Source organism: Gastrolobium bilobum, unplaced genomic scaffold, assembly GCF_033153095.1.
Source record: "Gastrolobium bilobum isolate Gb01-03AN ecotype WA unplaced genomic scaffold, APGP_CSIRO_Gbil_v1 utg45747, whole genome shotgun sequence".
In the NCBI taxonomy this organism is placed as follows: domain Eukaryota; kingdom Viridiplantae; phylum Streptophyta; class Magnoliopsida; order Fabales; family Fabaceae; genus Gastrolobium; species Gastrolobium bilobum.
Genome location: NW_026898201.1, coordinates 30,001 through 48,547, shown reverse-complemented (window position 1 = coordinate 48,547; position 18,547 = coordinate 30,001). Strand labels below are relative to the sequence as shown.

Genomic DNA, 18,547 nt, shown 5'->3' with positions numbered 1-18,547 from the left:
CAGAATAAATCAGGATGTCATCGATGAACACTATGACAAACTGATCCAGGAAAGGATGGAAAATGCGGTTCATGTAGTCCATGAATATCGCTGGAGCATTTGTGAGTCCGAACGGAATCACTTGATATTCATAGTGCCCATAACGGGTACGGAAAGCAGTTTTCGGAATATCCTCCGGTTTGACCCGAATTTGATGGTATCCCGATCGAAGATCTATTTTGGAGAAAACTTTGGCACCTCTGAGTTGATCCATCAAATCATCAATCCTCGGCAGTGGATACTTATTCTTTACAGTCACCTTGTTCAGCTGACGATAGTCCACACACAAACGTAGACTACCATCTTTTTTCTTTATCAAAATGGCTGGTGCACCCCATGGAGAAGTACTAGAATAAGCTCAATGGAAAATTCTACTTCCCGCTGAGGGGGTAGTCGAGGAATTTCATCGGGGAATACCTCCTCGAATTCATTCACCACTGGTACATTTTGAATTGGATTTTCAACCAGGGTCTCAGCCTCGATTGACAAAAGATAACCTGCTGCCCCCCGAAGGAGCTCTTTACGAACTTGCAACAAAGAAATAGTAGCAAAAGACAGAAAATTACCGTCTCTCGGAGGAACAATGACCTTCCCTGCTTGGCAGTCCAAAGTGATCCTGTTCTCCACCAACCAGTCCATGCCGATAATTACTTCGAAATTGAATACCGGCAAAACCACTAAGTTGATTGTATAAATGCTTCCTTCATACCCCAGAAGAACGCCTCTGCAAATTTCTGAGGCTGTACAGGATCCCCCCGTAGGAGTACTGATTTGTAATTCATAGGGGAGTGGAGCTGGGGTTATACCTATCTTCATAGCTATATGTTTTGCCATAAACGAACCAGATGCTCCAGAATCAAAAATAGCAGAAATTGGATAACCGTTAAGGATTATGTTACCTCGAATAAGATTCGGATATTTCTGCGCCTCATTAGCATCGAGGGTGAACACTCTGGCCTGAGTAGGTTGCTGACTTGCATAGTTTTGACATTTAGAAGCGAAATGTCCAGGTTGACCACATCTGTAGCATGTGTTGCTTCCCTGTAAACAGACTCCAGCATGATTTTTCCCACAATTAGAACATGCACTGGGACCCTGACGTCCTGCTGATGACTGACCGGGTGCAGTATTTCTCTTGAAATTACCATTCCGAGCTTGCATCTGTGGACCCTTTCCCTTGTTCATTCCCGTGTTCTTCTTGAAGAATCTGCCCCCTCTGTTTCCTCCCTGCTGTTGCACCGGTTGTCTATTCAAATTTCTTGCTTCCATGATAATGCCTTCTGCCTGCCGACTCTGATTAATGATTTCGGGCAGAGTACGGATAGCCGTGGTCAACATGAGCTTTCTGATCTCGGGATGCAATCCACTCTCAAACTTCTCCACTTGCCACTCCTCATCATAGATGTTACGGTCAAAATTGGCATATTCCATCAGTTGTGCAAACTTTGCAATGTATTCATTGATAGTCATGTTCCCTTGCCTCAAAGACAGTAGCTCTGTGTGTTTCATTCTTCGCATTGCTTTTGGAAAGTACTTGTCCAAGAATACCCTCCTGAACACAGCCCAGGTCACTTCAGTATTCTGAGCTCGCAGCAGAGCTCTCGCGCCAGTCCACCATGTCAATGCTTCTCCCGTCAACTGATAGAAGGCATAGTCCGGCTTCTGAGCCTCCGGGCATCCCATCCGTTCGAAGATATGTTCGATCATCTGCAGCCAGTTTGCTGCAGCCTCAGGGTGGTCTCCACCTTCAAAGATAGGTGGTTGAAAGTTACGGACGTCCTTCAACCTCCGTCGGGCAATCTCCTCTGCATGGTCATGCAGCGGGGGTTGATTCTGGTTCTGTTGACGATGTTCTTGCCATTCTTGGCTCATGTTCTGGACGAACGTGGCCAATCCCCCAATTGTTGTGATAAGATCCTCTTCAGCATTGTTAGTCCTTCCCCGAGTGGAACCGCGATTACCTGCCATGATTCTGCACTCACAATATCACGAAATGAGCTGATCGGACTCACTGCAGGTTATTTATGACAGCAAATTCAAAGTAGGTACTCGAGTTCAAATCGGGTAAGTCAACAGTGCATCGATTCCTCATCACCATCTAGATCTAACAGTCTAATTACAACAGTCAATACCTAAATTTAACAGTTAACGTAATCCATCATCCGGCAGATAGCAAGTAGTGAATATATGTCAAACAACAAGCAAATCATTCAGCAGTTAATATCAATCGATTAAAACAAGCAACAGACAATTCAAGCAAAACAATCACCATGAACCAAAATTGCTCTGATACCAATTAGTGTAACACCCTCTCCTGTATGCATCCAAGAGAGTCGTTTGCTAATCGTTATTCGAGTTGTGGAAACAGATGAAAACTTTTTCTAAGAAAAGATCTTTGAGAAGTTGTTGTGGAAAGCTGAATCTAAGAAAATTTTTGATGGGAAGGACTTAAAATGTGTTGCTGATAAAATGGTTAAAATTTTTAGAAAACCGTATTCCTTTAAATATTAATATAAAATCGATTTTTAAAAATATTTTTGTACAGTTAGCGAAATCTGAATGAAGACGCTTGGGGCTTCGCGTGCATATAAAATAATAGTAAATCGGAGGTCATTCGCCCCTTGAAACGTAACTCATAAGTTGACCGTAAACTGTTAAAATTCAGCATTAAAGATAATTCCTTTTCGCAAGACATTTTCAGATTTTCTTAAAATAGCCGCTGTTCGTAGAAGACTTAAAGCAGAAATAAATCATAGTTTTACAGTCATCCAAAAATAATCAAGTACCACATAATACAGTCATCCCAAGCTTAAAACAGTCAACAGAGAATAAATCCAGACAGCAACAAAAATATAACCGAGTTCAACATCCAAGTCCTAAAATGCTTTTACGTTCTCCTGCAATTTCAAATATTGCAGCCCCAAAGGGGTGGGAATAAACCCAGTAGTGTGGCAACAAAACCAAATGCAACAGTATTAACTAGGCACAAAATCATAAATAGTCACTTCAAACATCTAATCCTTTTCATCATATATCATAACGCGTATATAACGCCCTTTTTCCTTTACGCTCATAGCACCGTCGTGCGCGTAGCATCACAGTGGGTATTCCTAATGACTCCCATGAAGGTGAATCCCACTGTGGAACCTATGCGGACTGAAGCCAAGTGTCCCCTCTCCTGGTACCAGGCATGCCTATATGATGCATGCTCAGTCACATGTCCTCAATACAAATATATATATATAAGATGTCATGAATCAAGTATACATGCCATGTTATGCAATCGCACCCAACAGAAAAATGTATTATGATGTAAAATGCATGTATCCTTTCATATTCTTACCATTGGCTCATCATCGTCGTAACATACATAGAACAAATGTGAGCAACACATCACAATTCCATACACTAGCCAATAGTCACAGAAGGTAATACCGCCTACACATACCTCGTACGTCACAATTAAATGTACCAGACAGCAACGTATAATCCAAAATTTACGGCTTTTGCGCACCTAATATACATTGCAACAAAATCAGAATACGTTTCAGCCTTCTCTATTAATTACCAATAATTCTCCAAGCCTAAAGGTTCATGTATCCATTCGGCCAACAATGTTATTTTCCTAAAATATTCTGACTTTCAAAACAGTCTTCCCAACATTTAACAGTGAGGGTTTCTCAAGGTTCCTAAGCATGGCAGAATCGATTTTGACATAGAAGTTACTCAAGATTTTTATTCATACAATTTCCTATTTCTATACTCAGAGATGCGAAAAAGGGAGCTTATTATTCTGCTGTCTACATAATCTTAGATGGAGTTTAGCACACAATAAGGCTGGTCCAAAACAGAATCGGTTTCATCATACAAGGCTCATAACGTTTATTCAAATATTTAGCTTAACAACACATGGAGTGTGTGAAGGGAAACTAAACAACATGCTGCATATATAAGTTAAATAAAGCTTAATTTATAACAAGTTTTATCAAGGCAGAATCGATTTCATCTCAACAAAGCATCAAGGATGATTTCTTCCAAAGCTCACGAATTCATTCAAGGATCGCTACAAGGGACCTAGGCATGCTGTCCAAATTATTTTGCTTCAAAAAAATTTAAAGGAACACCAAGCCATCATCAACAGCCCCATCATTTAACTTTAAGATCATTACCAAGTTCTGAAATTAATTCTAAGCTTTCATGCTTTCAACTAAGATCTGGGGGTTCATTATGGCGGAATCTAGAGAAAATAAATTACATAAGAAACCACTCCCTATACATGCTTCTCGGCCTGAACAGAAGACAGAGATGGAGGTTCAAAATTTTGTGCTTACCTTTCACTAGCGCACTAAGGAGACCAAATGGACAACACTTCAGCCCTTAATGATTCACGAAATAGCCAGCCCCACTCTTCAAACAGTGGTCGTGCGGATACAATAGGGAGAGGGAAATTAACTTGAGTTAGTTTATGAACGAATATCTCCTTTAAAGAAGGTGACAGAGGTTGCCACACATAAGTAACAACAAGACAAAACAATGTGTTACCTCTTGGAACAAATGGTGCACCGTCGAATGAAGAAGGCAGGGACAACGTGTGATTAAATTTTTGGTATCACTCTAAAGAGGTCCTCGGTTTCCAGTTAGGATACAAGGAAAAAGTGAAATAATTTCTTGAGTTCCCTCTGTACATATGCTTCGGTTTTGAAGTGTGAGAAGGAATGAAAATAGTAGATAGTGATGACAACTAATTTGTGTTGAAGTAGGAGGAAAGTTGTGTAATTTTGTGGTAGAGAAAGAGGGTGGTACAGTTGAGTGTCCCGAAACTCAAATTAAAGGTTTGATCTAGCTCCTTTCCTACCAAATCAGCGCATGAGAGATGGGAGGGGTGAAGTCTTAAGTGCCAATTTAAAGAAGAAATAAACCACAAATGCCCAAGCCATTCTTCTCACTTCAGCGCATGAAGGGGTGAAGGTAAGTGCAGAATTTTCCAGCCAATGGCAATACATGCACACTGCATTCCCCTTCCCTTATTGGGCGCAGGTGTTAAGGCTGAGTGGTGTTAGAAATTAGGCTAACTAAGATTGACATAAAGCTGAATTTTGATTGTCCACCCAAACAAGTTATCAGCTTGCTCCTCTGCCCAAAACAGCGCATCGTACAAGGAGATAAGAGGTGTGAGTTGGTTGCCATGTGTGATAGCCAACCAATAAAGAGTGACCTTGTGGGATGACTAGGCTAAGATAGAATAGAAATGCTATTCCCACTCGGACCAAGACATCACTTTACTTGTATAACAATTAAGGTGAAGCAGAGTCAGGAACAACAAATCCCTTTATGAAAAAAAAAGATTTATTTTGCAAGTTCGTTATTACGGGTAGTTCCTACAAAGGATCGGACTAATGACGTAGACAATACTTGAATTATCAATGTAGATGCTACATAGTTGGTTCTCATCCTTCAGAGACTACGAGTATAATAGGAGCATCCGTCGACAAAAGGATCACCCTAAGATGATCATCTCGTGACTATTGAGAACGAATCAAATCAGATGGTTCTATTTCTCAATCTTTTTCGACCTCGGTTCCGTAGGAGCAAATCATAAAGATTGAAAAAAAAATCGGTCATTCACAACCACTGATGAAGGATTCCTCGAAAAGTTAAGGATTCGTAATCCTTTTTGAAAATTCAAAATCGAATGGATTCGGTCTTATACATACGCGAGGGGGGGTCAAATGGTATAGTTCTTTTGTTGGTAAATTAGAGGATTAGAAACATGACTATTGCTTTCCAATTGGCTGTTTTTGCATTAATTGCTACTTCATTCATTTTATTGATTAGTGTACCTGTTGTATTTGCTTCTCCCGATGGTTGGTCGAGTAACAAAAATGTTCTATTTTCCGGTACATCATTATGGATTGGATTAGTCTTTTTAGTGGGTATTCTTAATTCTCTCATCTCTTGAAGATATTTGTTCTAGATCAAAAAAGAAATGACCCCCCGAATTCTTTCGGATTTTGAGGCACATTAAATTGGAATATAAGTCCCCAAAAATAAAGAAAACGAAAATAGTATTCGGGGGGTCAAACTTCTTCTATTGGAAGAATGTTATCTCATATAGTTAATAGGGTATATCGTAAAACCAAAAAAAACAATCCAAAATGGAATAAAAATAAAATAAATAGAATCAAAATAGAAAATTTGGAATATGGAATTCGAATATTCTCTGAATATTCTAAATATTCGATAAATACTATTAATAGCAGAATATTCTTAATATAAATAGAGTTACTATTTATGAAGCATTAATAGATTATATAGACTATATATCTATAATAGAAAGAATACATATAAGTTTAATTTAGAAAGAATATATAAATATAGAATTAAAATAGAATATTAATAAGAATTCTTAATATTCATTAATATTAATAGAAAAATAGACATATAGAATTGCAATTTAATAGAAACTAATATGAATCTAAAATATTCTATTTAGAATAGAAAAATTTAGATTATAAATATATATGGATATCTATATATCTTTCAACTTTATTTTGAATTTTATATAGTATCAGGCCTAGTCCTGCACAAATCTAATCGGTATATTACGTATCAAGTACTAAAAAAATGAAAATGCGGATATAGTCGAATGGTAAAATTTCTCCTTGCCAAGGAGAAGACGCGGGTTCGATTCCCGCTATCCGCCGACTCCCTTAAATTTCTGTATTTCATTCTAAAAGTATCAAAAATTGTATAACGTTGACGGTGATAGATACTATAGTTATACTATAGTACCCCCCTCTTCTTCTTGAACCCTTTTTTGTCAAAAAAAATGTTGCGGAGACGGGATTTGAACCCGTGACCTCAAGGTTATGAGCCTTGCGAGCTACCAAGTTGCTCTACCCCGCGAGAAATAGAAGAAATTTGAAATTAACGAACACGCAACGATGGAGTGCGTCCCTATACCATATCTGTACAAATAGAATATATCATTTATACAGAATGGTAAAGGGACCCCCTATAATCGCTGATTATAAAAATGACTAAAAAAATGAAGAGAATTTTTCCTCCTTACCAACTGGATCTTGTTGCACCAGGCAACAAACATGCATGAACCATTTCCCGAAGTATGTGTCCAGATAACCCAAAGTCTCGATAATTAGCTCTCGGCCTTCCGGTCGAAAAACAACGTCGATGAAGACGTGTAGGTGCACTATTACGCGGTAGTGATTCTAACTTTCCATGAATTTCCCATTTATCACTTAACGATGGAACTTTGCTTATTTCTTTTTTTGAGGATCGGCGAATCAAATGATATTTTAGTTCCAACTTTTGTCTTTTCTTTTCCCTCTGAATCAAGCTTTTCCTTGCCATAATGTTTTATTACCAATTCGTATCAATGATAGAAGTCTTATCCTAGATGTAGAAATAAAATAAGGCGGGTCTCCTACTCTATAGAAAGAAATGATATTTTTGCGGATCAAATAAAGAATTTATTAAAGAATTTATTTAACCAAATTTGCCCGATGTAGAAGCAATCAAAAACGCCGCATAAGTAAATATATAACCTACAGAAAAGTGGGCTAACCCAACCAATCTTGCTTGCACAATTGAAAGAGCCACCGGTTTATCTCTCCATCGAATCAAATTAGCCAAGGGTGTACGTTCATGAGCCCATGCTAAAGTTTCAATCAATTCCTGCCAATATCCGCGCCAGGAGATTAAGAACATAAATCCAGTAGCCCAAACAAGATGTCCAAATAAAAACATCCATGCCCAGACTGATAAACTATTCATACCAAAAGGATTATATCCATTGATAAGTTGTGAAGAATTTAACCATAGATAATCTCTTAACCATCCCATCAAATAGGTAGAAGATTCATTAAACTGTGAAACATTACCCTGCCATAGTGTAATGTGTTTCCAATGCCAATAAAAAGTAACCCATCCAATGGTATTTAACATCCAGAAAACTGCCAAATAAAATGCGTCCCATGCCGAAATATCACAAGTACCACCCCGTCCTGGACCGTCGCAAGGAAAACTATAACCAAAATCCTTTTTTTATCCGGCATTAATTTGGAACCGCGCGCATCCAAAGCACCTTTTACTAAGATCAATGTTGTTGTATGTAAACCAAGAGCAATGGCATGATGAACCAAGAAGTCTCCGGGCCCTATTGTTAAGAATAGAGAATTACTATTCTCATTAATGGCATTTAACCAACCAGGCAACCATATGCTCCGCCCAGCATTGAACGCCGGACTATTTGTTGAAGATAAAAGTACATCGAACCATGAAGTTTTACCATGAGCAGATTGTATCCATTGGGCAAATATAGGTTCGATCAAGATTTGTTTCTCTGGAGTTCCAAAAGCAAGCATGACATCATTATGCACATAAAGTCCCAAAGTATGGAACCCCAAAAAGAGGCTGGCCCAACTTAGATGGGATATGATCGCTTCTTTGTGGTCTAACATTCTTGCCAATACATTATCTTCATTCTGTTCTGGATTATAATCTCTAATAAAAAAGATAGCTCCATGAGCAAAAGCCCCTGTCATAATGAATCCTGCGATGTATTGATGATGAGTATATAACGCAGCCTGGGTAGTAAAGTCTTGCGCTATAAATGCATAAGCAGGTAAAGAGTACATGTGTTGAGCTACCAAGGAAGTAATAACCCCTAAAGAAGCTAGAGCAAGGCCTAATTGAAAATGAATTGAATTATTGATTGTGTCATAAAGACCCCTATGCCCACGTCCCAATCTACCTCCTGGAGGAATATGGGCTTCTAAAAGATCTTTTATACTATGTCCAATCCCAAAGTTAGTTCTATACATATGACCAGCAACGAGAAAAATCAATGCAATAGCTAAATGATGATGGGCAATATCGGTAAGCCATAAACTTTGTGTTTGCGGATGGAATCCCCCTAAAAGTGTTAGAATGGCGGTTCCTGCTCCTTGGGAGGTACCAAATAAATGACTACCGGAATCGGGGTTTTGAGCATAAAGATTCCATTGACCTGTAAAAAGTGGGCCTAATCCTTGGGGGTGTGGCAATACACTTAAGAAATTACAGCAATTGGACCAGAGAACGCGATTGCATTATAAAGACGCAATTGAACAGATCGAGCAAGCTCAAATTGACGTAACATACCATGAAGTTACAAAGGTTGTACCTGTGAACCAACCTCCTAGGGCGAAATAGGCGCAAGGAAAGAGTAATAGACCGGACCAACCCACAAAAACGAAACGGTCCCTCCGTAACCAGTCATCCATAATATCAAATAAATCATTTTCATCTTTGGTAAACTTACCAAGAGCTATAGTCATAGTGATCCTCCTATTCAAATCAAATACTTCAACCATTTCCAAACACCTCATAGCATTTTCAGGAATGGGATCTTCATATCATATATATATTATATTATTCATATCATATTATATATAATTATATCACTTTTTTCTCCTAGATTGTCCCTTCTTTTCTAATGGGTTTCGAATATAAAAATCATTTATTGGTTTGTCTATTGATACCTAAGTCAAATTCACGAACTCGATTCGGTTATTCCTTTCTATTTTTATCTTAAAAATCCTCTAAGCATCTAAGCAATGATGAATCATGAATTGTCTTATGACTCATAAAACGTATAAATCCATTTTTTAAAGAACTGTTCAATAAACAAATGATCCCCCTTATCGCTCTCGCTACGAGCGTATCCTCAAACATACTCCTACCCTTTCATCAAAGAATCGTCTTTGTGAAATAAAAAGAAATTAATTCTCTCTATATATTCTTATAATTTCTATGTCTAGGAAACTACTACAGGATCTTATATTTAAGCACTTTCTATTTTACATTTTTTTGTCTTCTTTATTCGATTTTACCCCTTTTCAAATTCAAAATTTCAGATTCAAAAAAAAAGATCCAGTGTTCTAATTTCATCTCTATCGAATTTAAATATCAGAATAGTAGATCTAATTATGATTCAATGGGTTAGGTCCACTTACGTTTTTTATAATCTTTACTTTTTTTTTTGAATACCGATATATCTCGATTCTTCTTTCAAATATAAATACTACTGCTGGAGTTTTTTGAAAAAAAAAGGAAGAAGCCCCTTATCGGATTTGAACCGATGACTTACGCCTTACCATGGCGTTACTCTACCACTGAGTTAAAGGGGCTACGTTTGATTCAATTCCTAAATCAGAAACTAGTCAATAGGAGTCTAGTACATAGATTTGTTACTGCATATACTTAATGATATAGTTATGTTATTTGAATTTATCTAGTGAATAATAGTATAGTTCAAAAAGGGTTTATTGATATTTGATAAATGGATTCAATTTGTCCTGTCCCTTAACCAAATTTTTATTGAAAAAAAAAAATAATTTCAATAACTTGTCGATCCCTGTCTTTCTTATCCAATTTCCAGATTGATTGTCGTTTTTTCCCGGCTTAGAGTGAAACAGGAATATACCTAATGAATCTTAACATTAAAATGAAAAATTTAAAAATCTAAATGATGAATCATTTAATTCTATGGAATTATGAAAGATGAAAATATCCTTTTGATAGAATTCTATCATTCCTTTATATTGACAATTAAAAAAAAACTGCTCATACTATGAACGTAGTCTAATGGCGATCGGGCAAGTATGCCCCCATCGTCTAGTGGTTCAGGACATCTCTCTTTCAAGGAGGCTGCGGGGATTCGACTTCCCCTGGGGGTAGAGTACTACGAAAGGAAGTTGATCATGGATTTTCAATAAAAACTGAAATTGATTCTTCCCGGGTCGATGCCCGAGCGGTCAATGGGGACGGACTGTAAATTCGTTGGCACTATGTCTACGCTGGTTCAAATCCAGTTCGGCCCAATAATTTGCCGATCCCCCATGAAACGAGATAACCCATTTTTTATCCGGAATTGACCGATGCGTTCTGATACGGACGAAAATATGAGATATCCTCGGCGCTCTTTCTTTATTACATATTTTTCCAAAAATTCGTATCTTACTAACGATCTAGATTCATATCAGGATCTGTAAATAAAAAGTCTTAAGGAAGGGATTAAAGAATAAAAAAGAATCTTTTTTATTATCATTGATTCATTTTTGAGTAGATTTGGCAATAACGAACGGATTACTCGCAATCTGTGTCGATCTCGATATCGTGCATATCCATATATTTTTTTAATTTTCTTATATATGAATATAAATAATATATTAATATGTCTGCCTCTGTCAGTTATCGCACAACAGAATTTAAATGAAGATAGAAAAAAGGGGGGTTGGATGAAATAGTAAGAATATGTGTATACTGTATACCCTTCCCAGGGATTGTAGTTCAATTGGTCAGAGCACCGCCCTGTCAAGGCGGAAGCTGCGGGTTCGAGCCCCGTCAATCCCGTTGGATACAAATCCAATAAAAAAAAAAAGACATCAATTCATTTCGTGTGTAAAATAGAATCCAAATAAAAAAAAATATATCATCCCTAACAAGGCTCCTTCTTTCTTTTTTTTTTAGGGTAAAGATTCCGACGAACAAAGAAAAAAAGGGAATTTTTTATTGCATCAGAAATAAATTTTTTTTAATATAGTATGGAGGAAATATCTTCTTAATAGCTCGGATATTGTTATTCGTGATATTGATCCGATTTGATATTGATAGCATGGAAACGTAATTTATTATACCATTGAATTTACCAACGAAAGATGTATCATCTCTATGGGATTAAATCCCGAATTCTTTATTCGAAATAAAAGAGAAATAAAACATAGAGATTATGGAAGTCAATATTCTCGCATTTATTGCTACTGCACTGTTCATTCTAGTTCCTACTGCCTTTTTACTTATAATTTATGTAAAAACGGTAAGCCAAAGTGAGTAATTTTACTTCAACACGACTTATTCATTCTTATCCATGCAATGATTGAATAAAAAAGGATTTGAATTTTGGCCTTAGTCTTAGATAAAATGATCTGACTAGAATCAACAGATTTCTATGAAATCCGGATAATATGGTAGAAAGAAATAAAATCTATTTCTTTCTACCATCTGAAATAATCAAAAAGCAACTCTTATTCTTCCAATTTGAGTTTTTATATTTCATATTTTTTTTCCACAATCATAATATCATAGAAAAAGAAATATATATATATCATATTTATGAAAAATATCTCTATCATTCGGAAGAAGTAATTGAGTAAATAGTTGAAAGACGATCGGAAGGTTCTATGAGATACTTTTTCATATTTCAGGAAGTTAAAAACCAACCCATTTTTGGACGTTTCAGCCATGATCTGCAATGAGTTCAATAAAGTGGAAATCAAATTTCGAACTAAAAAGACAAATAATAAAATAAGCGTCGATTTACTATACAAATTTTGTATCCGTTTAATAGTATAGAACTATTTTTTTTTTTTGAAAAAATAAAGAAGGGGACAAAAAAATAGAATAATACTCATATATGTGTCTATAACATATCCATTTTTTCTATAGATACATTCGGTTCATTTGATTCGCGCTCGAGCCGGATGGTGAAAAATTATCATGTCCGGTTCTTTCGGAGGATGGATCTATAAGAATTCACCTATCCCAATAACAAAAAAACCTGACTTGAATGATCCTGTATTAAGAGCTAAATTGGCTAAGGGAATGGGTCATAATTATTATGGAGAACCCGCATGGCCCAACGACCTTTTATATATTTTTCCAGTAGTAATTCTAGGTACTATTGCCTGTAATGTGGGTCTAGCGGTTCTAGAACCATCATGGGGGAACCTGCGGATCCGTTCGCAACTCCTTTGGAAATATTGCCCGAATGGTATTTCTTTCCCGTATTTCAAATACTTCGTACAGTGCCCAACAAGTTATTGGGTGTTCTTTTAATGGTTTCGGTACCCGCGGGATTATTAACAGTACCCTTTTTGGAAAATGTTAATAAATTTCAAAACCCATTTCGCCGTCCAGTAGCAACAACCGTCTTTTTGATTGGTACCGCAGTGGCTCTTTGGTTGGGTATTGGAGCAACATTACCTATTGAGAAATCTCTAACTTTAGGTCTTTTTTAAATTGAATCAATTGTGAAATAAAATGCCATGTATATTGTGTATCTAGGGAGAATTCACTTTAAGACGACTGACTAATCCCTAGATACATCTATTCCATTTTTTCACCTATTTCGAGTGTAAGGATTTGTTCTAAAGATTCCATTTCTATTCTATATTTTGATCCTTACTTTTTATAATAAAAAAGAATCAAAAAATAATTTATAATAAAAAAGAATCAAAAAATAATACAATGGAAATACAATGGATTTAAAATTTATACAAAATGTTTTTCTATTTCGAAAATATCGAATATCTTTTTTACATCTTCTGCACGAAGATCTTCCATTTTCAAAAGGTCTTCTTGACTCTTATTCAAGAGTTCTAATAATGTATTTATATTATATCTTTTAAGACAATTATAGATCCTAGGGGGCAACTCTAATTGGTCAATAAAAATGGATTTCAATGCTATTTCTTTTTTTTTTTTCCTTAGGTTAGACCTAGCCAATCTATATCTATCATAAAAAGTAAAAAGGGGTAAGGTCACTTTGTGTTGATTGTTTTCTAATTTTAAATTTTCCTCTTCCGCGTGTAAAAAAGGAATAAATAAATCAATCAAATTCCGGGAGGCTTCATAAAGTGCTTCCTTCGGAGTTAAACTTCCATTTGTCCATATTTCGAGAAAGAGTATCTCTTGTTTTTCATTCCCATTCACATAAGAATAAATACTATGATTTGCATTTCGAACAGGCATGAATACAGCATCTATAGTATAACTTCCGTCTTGAAAGTTTTTGAGTGTTTTTATACGATATCCGCGATTCCTATCAATTTTTAATCCAATATACAAATGGATTGGTTCTGTTACGTTAGCTATATGTTGTGTATTATCAACGAGTTCTACAGAAGGTGGTAAAATGATGTCTTGAGCAGTTACATACCCAGGACCCTTGAAACAAATAGACGCGTCCCGAGTTCCATACAGATGACTTTTCAATACAATTTCTTTCAAATTCATTAAAATGTCATGTACTGATTCTTGAATACCCGCTATGGTAGAATATTCATGTGGTATCTTATCAGATTTTGCACTTGTGATACACGTTCCCTCTATTTCTCCGAGCAAAACTCTTCGCATCGCAATGCCTATTGTATCGGCTTGGCCTTTCATAAGTGGAGACAGAATAAAACGTCCATAATAAAGACGCTTACTGTCTACTCTTGATTCAACACACTTCCACTGTAGTGTCCGAGTAGATACTCTTACTTTCTCTCGAACCATAGTAATATATTTCATCAACCCTTTAATTTTTGTTTTCTCTTGAATTTTAAATCTCTTCGATGTTTATTTTTAGTTTTACACACGTCTTTTTTTTGGAGATCTACATCCATTATGTGGCATAGGGGTTACATCCCTTATACAATTTAAGACTATACCACTTCTACGAATAGCTCTTAATGCCGCATCTCTTCCGAGACCGGGACCTTTTATCATGACTTCTGCTCGTTGCATGCCTTGATCCGCTACCATTCTAATAGCATTTCCTGCTGCGATTTGAGCTGCAAATGGCGTTCCCCTCCGTGTACCTTTGAATCCACAAGTACCGGCGGAAGACCAAGAAATCACCTGACCCCGAACATCTGTAACAGTCACAATGGTATTGTTGAAACTAGCTTGAACATGAATAACTCCCTTTGGTATTTTACGAGCATGCTTACGCGAACCAATACGTCCATTTTTACGCGAACCAATTTTTGGTATAGGTTTAGCCATATTTTTTATGATTTCATATTGAAATTTATACTATTTTTTTCTTTTATCTAAATTTATTTTATCTGTGCATCTGGTTAAAAAAAAAAAGTCCTCTTTTTGTGGAAATATTATCCTTGTCTTTGTTTATGTCTCGGATTTGAACAAATTACTATAACGTGTCCCCGCCTGCGTATCAATCGACATTTTTCACAAATTTTACGAGCAGAGGCCCTTATTTTCATATTTATCATTCCTTTATTTAATTGCAAATCTATTTATTGAAAGAAAATAAGGTTTATTTATTACATTTTTCCGTTTTGAATTTCGAATTGTACCCCCCCCCCCCTCGTTAAAAAAAAAACTAATAGAAGGTTCTCGTATAATTCGTATATCAGAAAAATTACCATATATAACATAAAATTTCTCCGCCGATTCTTTCTAATCTAGCCTCTCGATCTGTCATTATACCCCTAGAAGTAGAAAGGATTACAATCCCCATCCCTCCCAAAATTCTAGGAATTCGTTGATAATTCAAATAGATTCGTAGACCGGGTGTACTGATTCGTTTTAAATTTAAAATAGTTTTATATGACCCTTTCCTATTTCTTCTATATCGTAGAGTTAAAACTAAAAAATATTTGTTGCTTTCCCTATGTTTTCTGACGTTTTCAACAAAACCCTCCCGTAAAAGTATTTTCACAGTGTTTTCGGTAATGTTAGTAAATGGTATTTGAACCGTTCCTTTTTTATTCATGTCAGCATTTCGTATAGAGGTTATTATGTCAGCGATGATATCCTTACCCATGATAAACGAAAATTATGGTTGCCCTTTACTTTCCATATAATCAACATGCTCTTTTCTCTATGTTTTTTTCTTATTCCATTTTTTTTATTGGGTTTTTCTAAAATATTAAATAATATTAATATAGATATATCTATCTATCATGGTCTCGTTTTTTTATAATACTTCGGGTGCTAGTGAAACTATTTTAGTGAAATTTAACTGTCTCAATTCGCGGGCGATTGCACAAAAAATTCGAGTTCCTTTTGGATTTCCCTCTTGGTCAATAACAACCGCAGCATTATCATCATAGTGTATTATCATACCGTTACTGCGTTTGAGTTCTTTACAAGTACGTACAATTACAGCTCTGATCACTTCTGATCTTTCTAAAGACGTATTTGGTACTGCTTCCTTTACTACAGCAACAACAATATCACCAACAGAAGCATATCGTCTATTACTCGCTCCTATAATTCGAATACACATCAATTCACGGGCTCCACTATTATCCGCTACATTCAAACGGGTTTGAGGTTGAATCATATAATTTTTTGTTTTGTTCTTTCCAGTTCAAAGGTTGAAGTGACAAAAATATTTTGTGTTCAAAAAAAAAAATAAACCAACAATTCCAATTTTTTTGTTTTTATCCTAAAGACCTCTTTCCTTTGGTTCTAATTATTATCCCGAAATAATGAATTGAGTTCGTATAGGCATTTTAGATGCTGCTATTGAAATAGCTTTTCTAGCTATATTTTCTGCGACCCCGCCCATTTCATAAAGTATTTTGCCGGGTTTCACGACAGCTACCCAATATTCGGGGGATCCCTTTCCCGAACCCATACGGGTTTCGGTAGGTCTTACCGTAACAGGTTTATCTGGAAATACGCGTACCCATATTTGTCCACCCCGGCGAACATTTCGTGACATTGCTCGTCGTCCCGCTTCTATTTGCCTCGATGTTATCCAAGCGGGCTCAAGTGATTGAAGAGCATATCTTCCGAAGCAAATAAGATTACCTCGATAGGATATTCCCTTCATTCTTCCTCTATGTTGTTTACGGAATCTGGTTCTTTGGGGGTTATAGTTGATGGTTGTTTCTCAATACCATCTCTATTACAAAACCGTACATGAGATTTTCACCTCATACGGCTCCTCGCAAATATAAAGAAGCTATTCAATATATATATGTTTTAAATATATATATATATGCTTTAACCGGTAAAATCCTATACAACAAGATACATATCTTTAATTAATAATAGAATCACAGGATTTTTTGATATTTGATAATAAAATCTATTGGTCTATTAGAAGTTTTGATATATAATTTCGTATCTATTCTTATAGACAATTTTTGTTATCCGTATGGAACTGAATAATGTTGTTATCTTATAAGGTTATAACAAATCTTTTTTTTATTATCATATCGGATTGGCAAAAATTGTTAAACAAATCTAAATTTTTGCGGGCGAATCTTTACTCTTTCATTATCAATTTAAGATGTAATGTAGGGTTAGTCCACAACCTTTCAAACAAAGGATTGTTTCTTGGTTCGTTCCGCTATCCCATCTAATGAATCATTAAGATTTGTTTGAAAAAACATCCTAGGCATTCATAGTTTTCGTCGTTCCCACAGCTTCTCAATTAATGGTTAGGTCTTAATTCTAGAATGGAGTCTCTATTTAAATTTAAAAGTTTTTATTTCAATAAGATTTGAATTTTTCTGGAATCAACCTTCTCAGTTTTTATATTGACCCGGGACTCTTGATTTATTTGTTCTAGGGAAAAATTCATCTATATTATAGATGAATTCATATTTCATTTATATTGATGCTTTATTACACTACCTTTTTTGCGTAGACCTTTACATATTCGTATTTTATATCATTGATATATCTCTCTTTCTTTCACCTCATCACCTTATTTATCCATATATTTTTATTGCTTTACAACCCAGAATCAGATTCGTTTTTTTTCTTTTTTATGTTTATGAAAAATTTAAGTTGCTATAATTATATCCACTAATATATCAAATCTTTATTTATATTTTCTATTTTTACTAGTTCTTGAGATCCGGATAAAGAAAAGCGATGAGTTGGTTATTAGTTCTTTATTCATTAAATTCATATTATAGATTAGTTTTTTTGAATTTAAAGCAATCAAAAAAAAACCAACGAGTCGCACACTAAGCATAGCAATTCTATCAATATCCAATGATTTATTGAATTTTTTTATTCAATCTTATAAAATTTCTCATTTTTTTTTGTTTTATCAAAAAACACGGAACATTAAAGAGAAGGAAAAGTTAATTACCCTTTGTTTAGAAATATCCAAACTTTGATTCCTAATACCCCATAAATAGTCCGAACTGTATAGGAACAATAATCAATTTTAGCTCGAATGGTTTGTAGAGGAACCTGACCTTCTCTGATCCATTCGACACGTGCAATTTCTTTTCCGTCGATACGTCCCGCTATTTGTATTTGCACTCCTTTTGTACCTGCCTGTTCAGTTAATTCAATAGCTTTTTTCATTGCTTTACGAAACGAAACTCTATTCTTTAATTGTCCGGCTATAAATTCTGCAATAATATTAGGGTGTCTATAAGCGTTTGCAATTTTTGTAATAACAATGTTGATTTTTCGGTTCACACAATTTACTTTTTCTTGTACATTCATTTGTAATTCTTCGATTCTTCTAGGCTTACCCTCAACTAATAACTTTGGAAATCCCATATAGATTGTGACTTGAATCAGATCAATTCTTTTTTGAATCTTTATCCGTGCAATTCCCTCGACGCCGGAAGAAATTCTTGTATTTTTTTCTATAAAATTCGTGATACAATCTCGTATTTTTTTATCTTCTTGTAGATTCTCCGAATAATTGATTGGTTGGGCAAACCAAATAGAATCA

General features: G+C 35.6%; 5 protein-coding genes, 4 non-coding genes and 2 pseudogenes across 9 annotated transcripts in view; 4 read left to right on the top strand and 7 right to left on the bottom strand.

Moving 5' to 3' along the window:
* Positions 1–354: 354 nt before the first annotated feature.
* On the bottom strand, positions 355–2,007 carry LOC133313797 (uncharacterized). Its single transcript, XM_061515203.1, has one exon. The coding sequence runs from the start codon at positions 2,005–2,007 to the stop codon at positions 355–357; it is 1,653 nt and encodes a 550-aa protein (XP_061371187.1).
* A 4,664-nt stretch (positions 2,008–6,671) lies between these two features.
* Positions 6,672–6,742, top strand: TRNAG-GCC (transfer RNA glycine (anticodon GCC)). The gene has a single exon. It is a non-coding gene; the product is annotated as a tRNA-Gly (tRNA).
* A 127-nt stretch (positions 6,743–6,869) lies between these two features.
* Positions 6,870–9,113, bottom strand: LOC133313798 (photosystem I P700 chlorophyll a apoprotein A2-like; the record flags this gene model as incomplete). The annotated part of the gene is given in 2 exon segments (XM_061515204.1): positions 6,870–8,103; positions 8,106–9,113. Coding segments are annotated over 2 exon segments (1,566 nt in total), but the record flags the coding sequence as incomplete, so codon positions are not given.
* TRNAM-CAU (transfer RNA methionine (anticodon CAU)) lies at positions 6,872–6,945 on the bottom strand. Its single transcript has one exon. It is a non-coding gene; the product is annotated as a tRNA-Met (tRNA).
* Positions 9,114–10,157: 1,044 nt separating the features above from the next.
* TRNAT-GGU (transfer RNA threonine (anticodon GGU)) lies at positions 10,158–10,229 on the bottom strand. Its single transcript has one exon. It is a non-coding gene; the product is annotated as a tRNA-Thr (tRNA).
* On the top strand, positions 10,181–11,763 carry LOC133313796 (uncharacterized; annotated as a pseudogene).
* Positions 11,381–11,454, top strand: TRNAD-GUC (transfer RNA aspartic acid (anticodon GUC)). Its single transcript has one exon. It is a non-coding gene; the product is annotated as a tRNA-Asp (tRNA).
* A 746-nt stretch (positions 11,764–12,509) lies between the features above and the next one.
* Positions 12,510–13,350, top strand: LOC133313791 (cytochrome b6-f complex subunit 4-like). Its single transcript, XM_061515198.1, is given in 3 exon segments — positions 12,510–12,817; positions 12,820–13,029; positions 13,032–13,350. Coding segments are annotated over 3 exon segments (489 nt in total). The 5' UTR covers positions 12,510–12,597; the 3' UTR covers positions 13,091–13,350.
* A 383-nt stretch (positions 13,351–13,733) lies between these two features.
* On the bottom strand, positions 13,734–14,394 carry LOC133313790 (DNA-directed RNA polymerase subunit alpha-like; annotated as a pseudogene).
* Positions 14,395–14,454: 60 nt separating this feature from the next.
* On the bottom strand, positions 14,455–15,189 carry LOC133313793 (small ribosomal subunit protein uS11c). The gene has a single exon (XM_061515199.1). The coding sequence runs from the start codon at positions 14,869–14,871 to the stop codon at positions 14,455–14,457; it is 417 nt and encodes a 138-aa protein (XP_061371183.1). The 5' UTR covers positions 14,872–15,189.
* A 2,640-nt stretch (positions 15,190–17,829) lies between these two features.
* Positions 17,830–18,547, bottom strand: part of LOC133313789 (small ribosomal subunit protein uS3c) — a 970-nt gene continuing 252 nt past the window's right edge. Inside the window, exon 1 of the mRNA XM_061515197.1 lies at positions 17,830–18,547. This exon is cut by the window's right edge and continues 252 nt beyond it. Coding sequence (XP_061371181.1) covers positions 17,944–18,547 — 604 coding nt within the window. The 3' untranslated portion in view covers positions 17,830–17,943.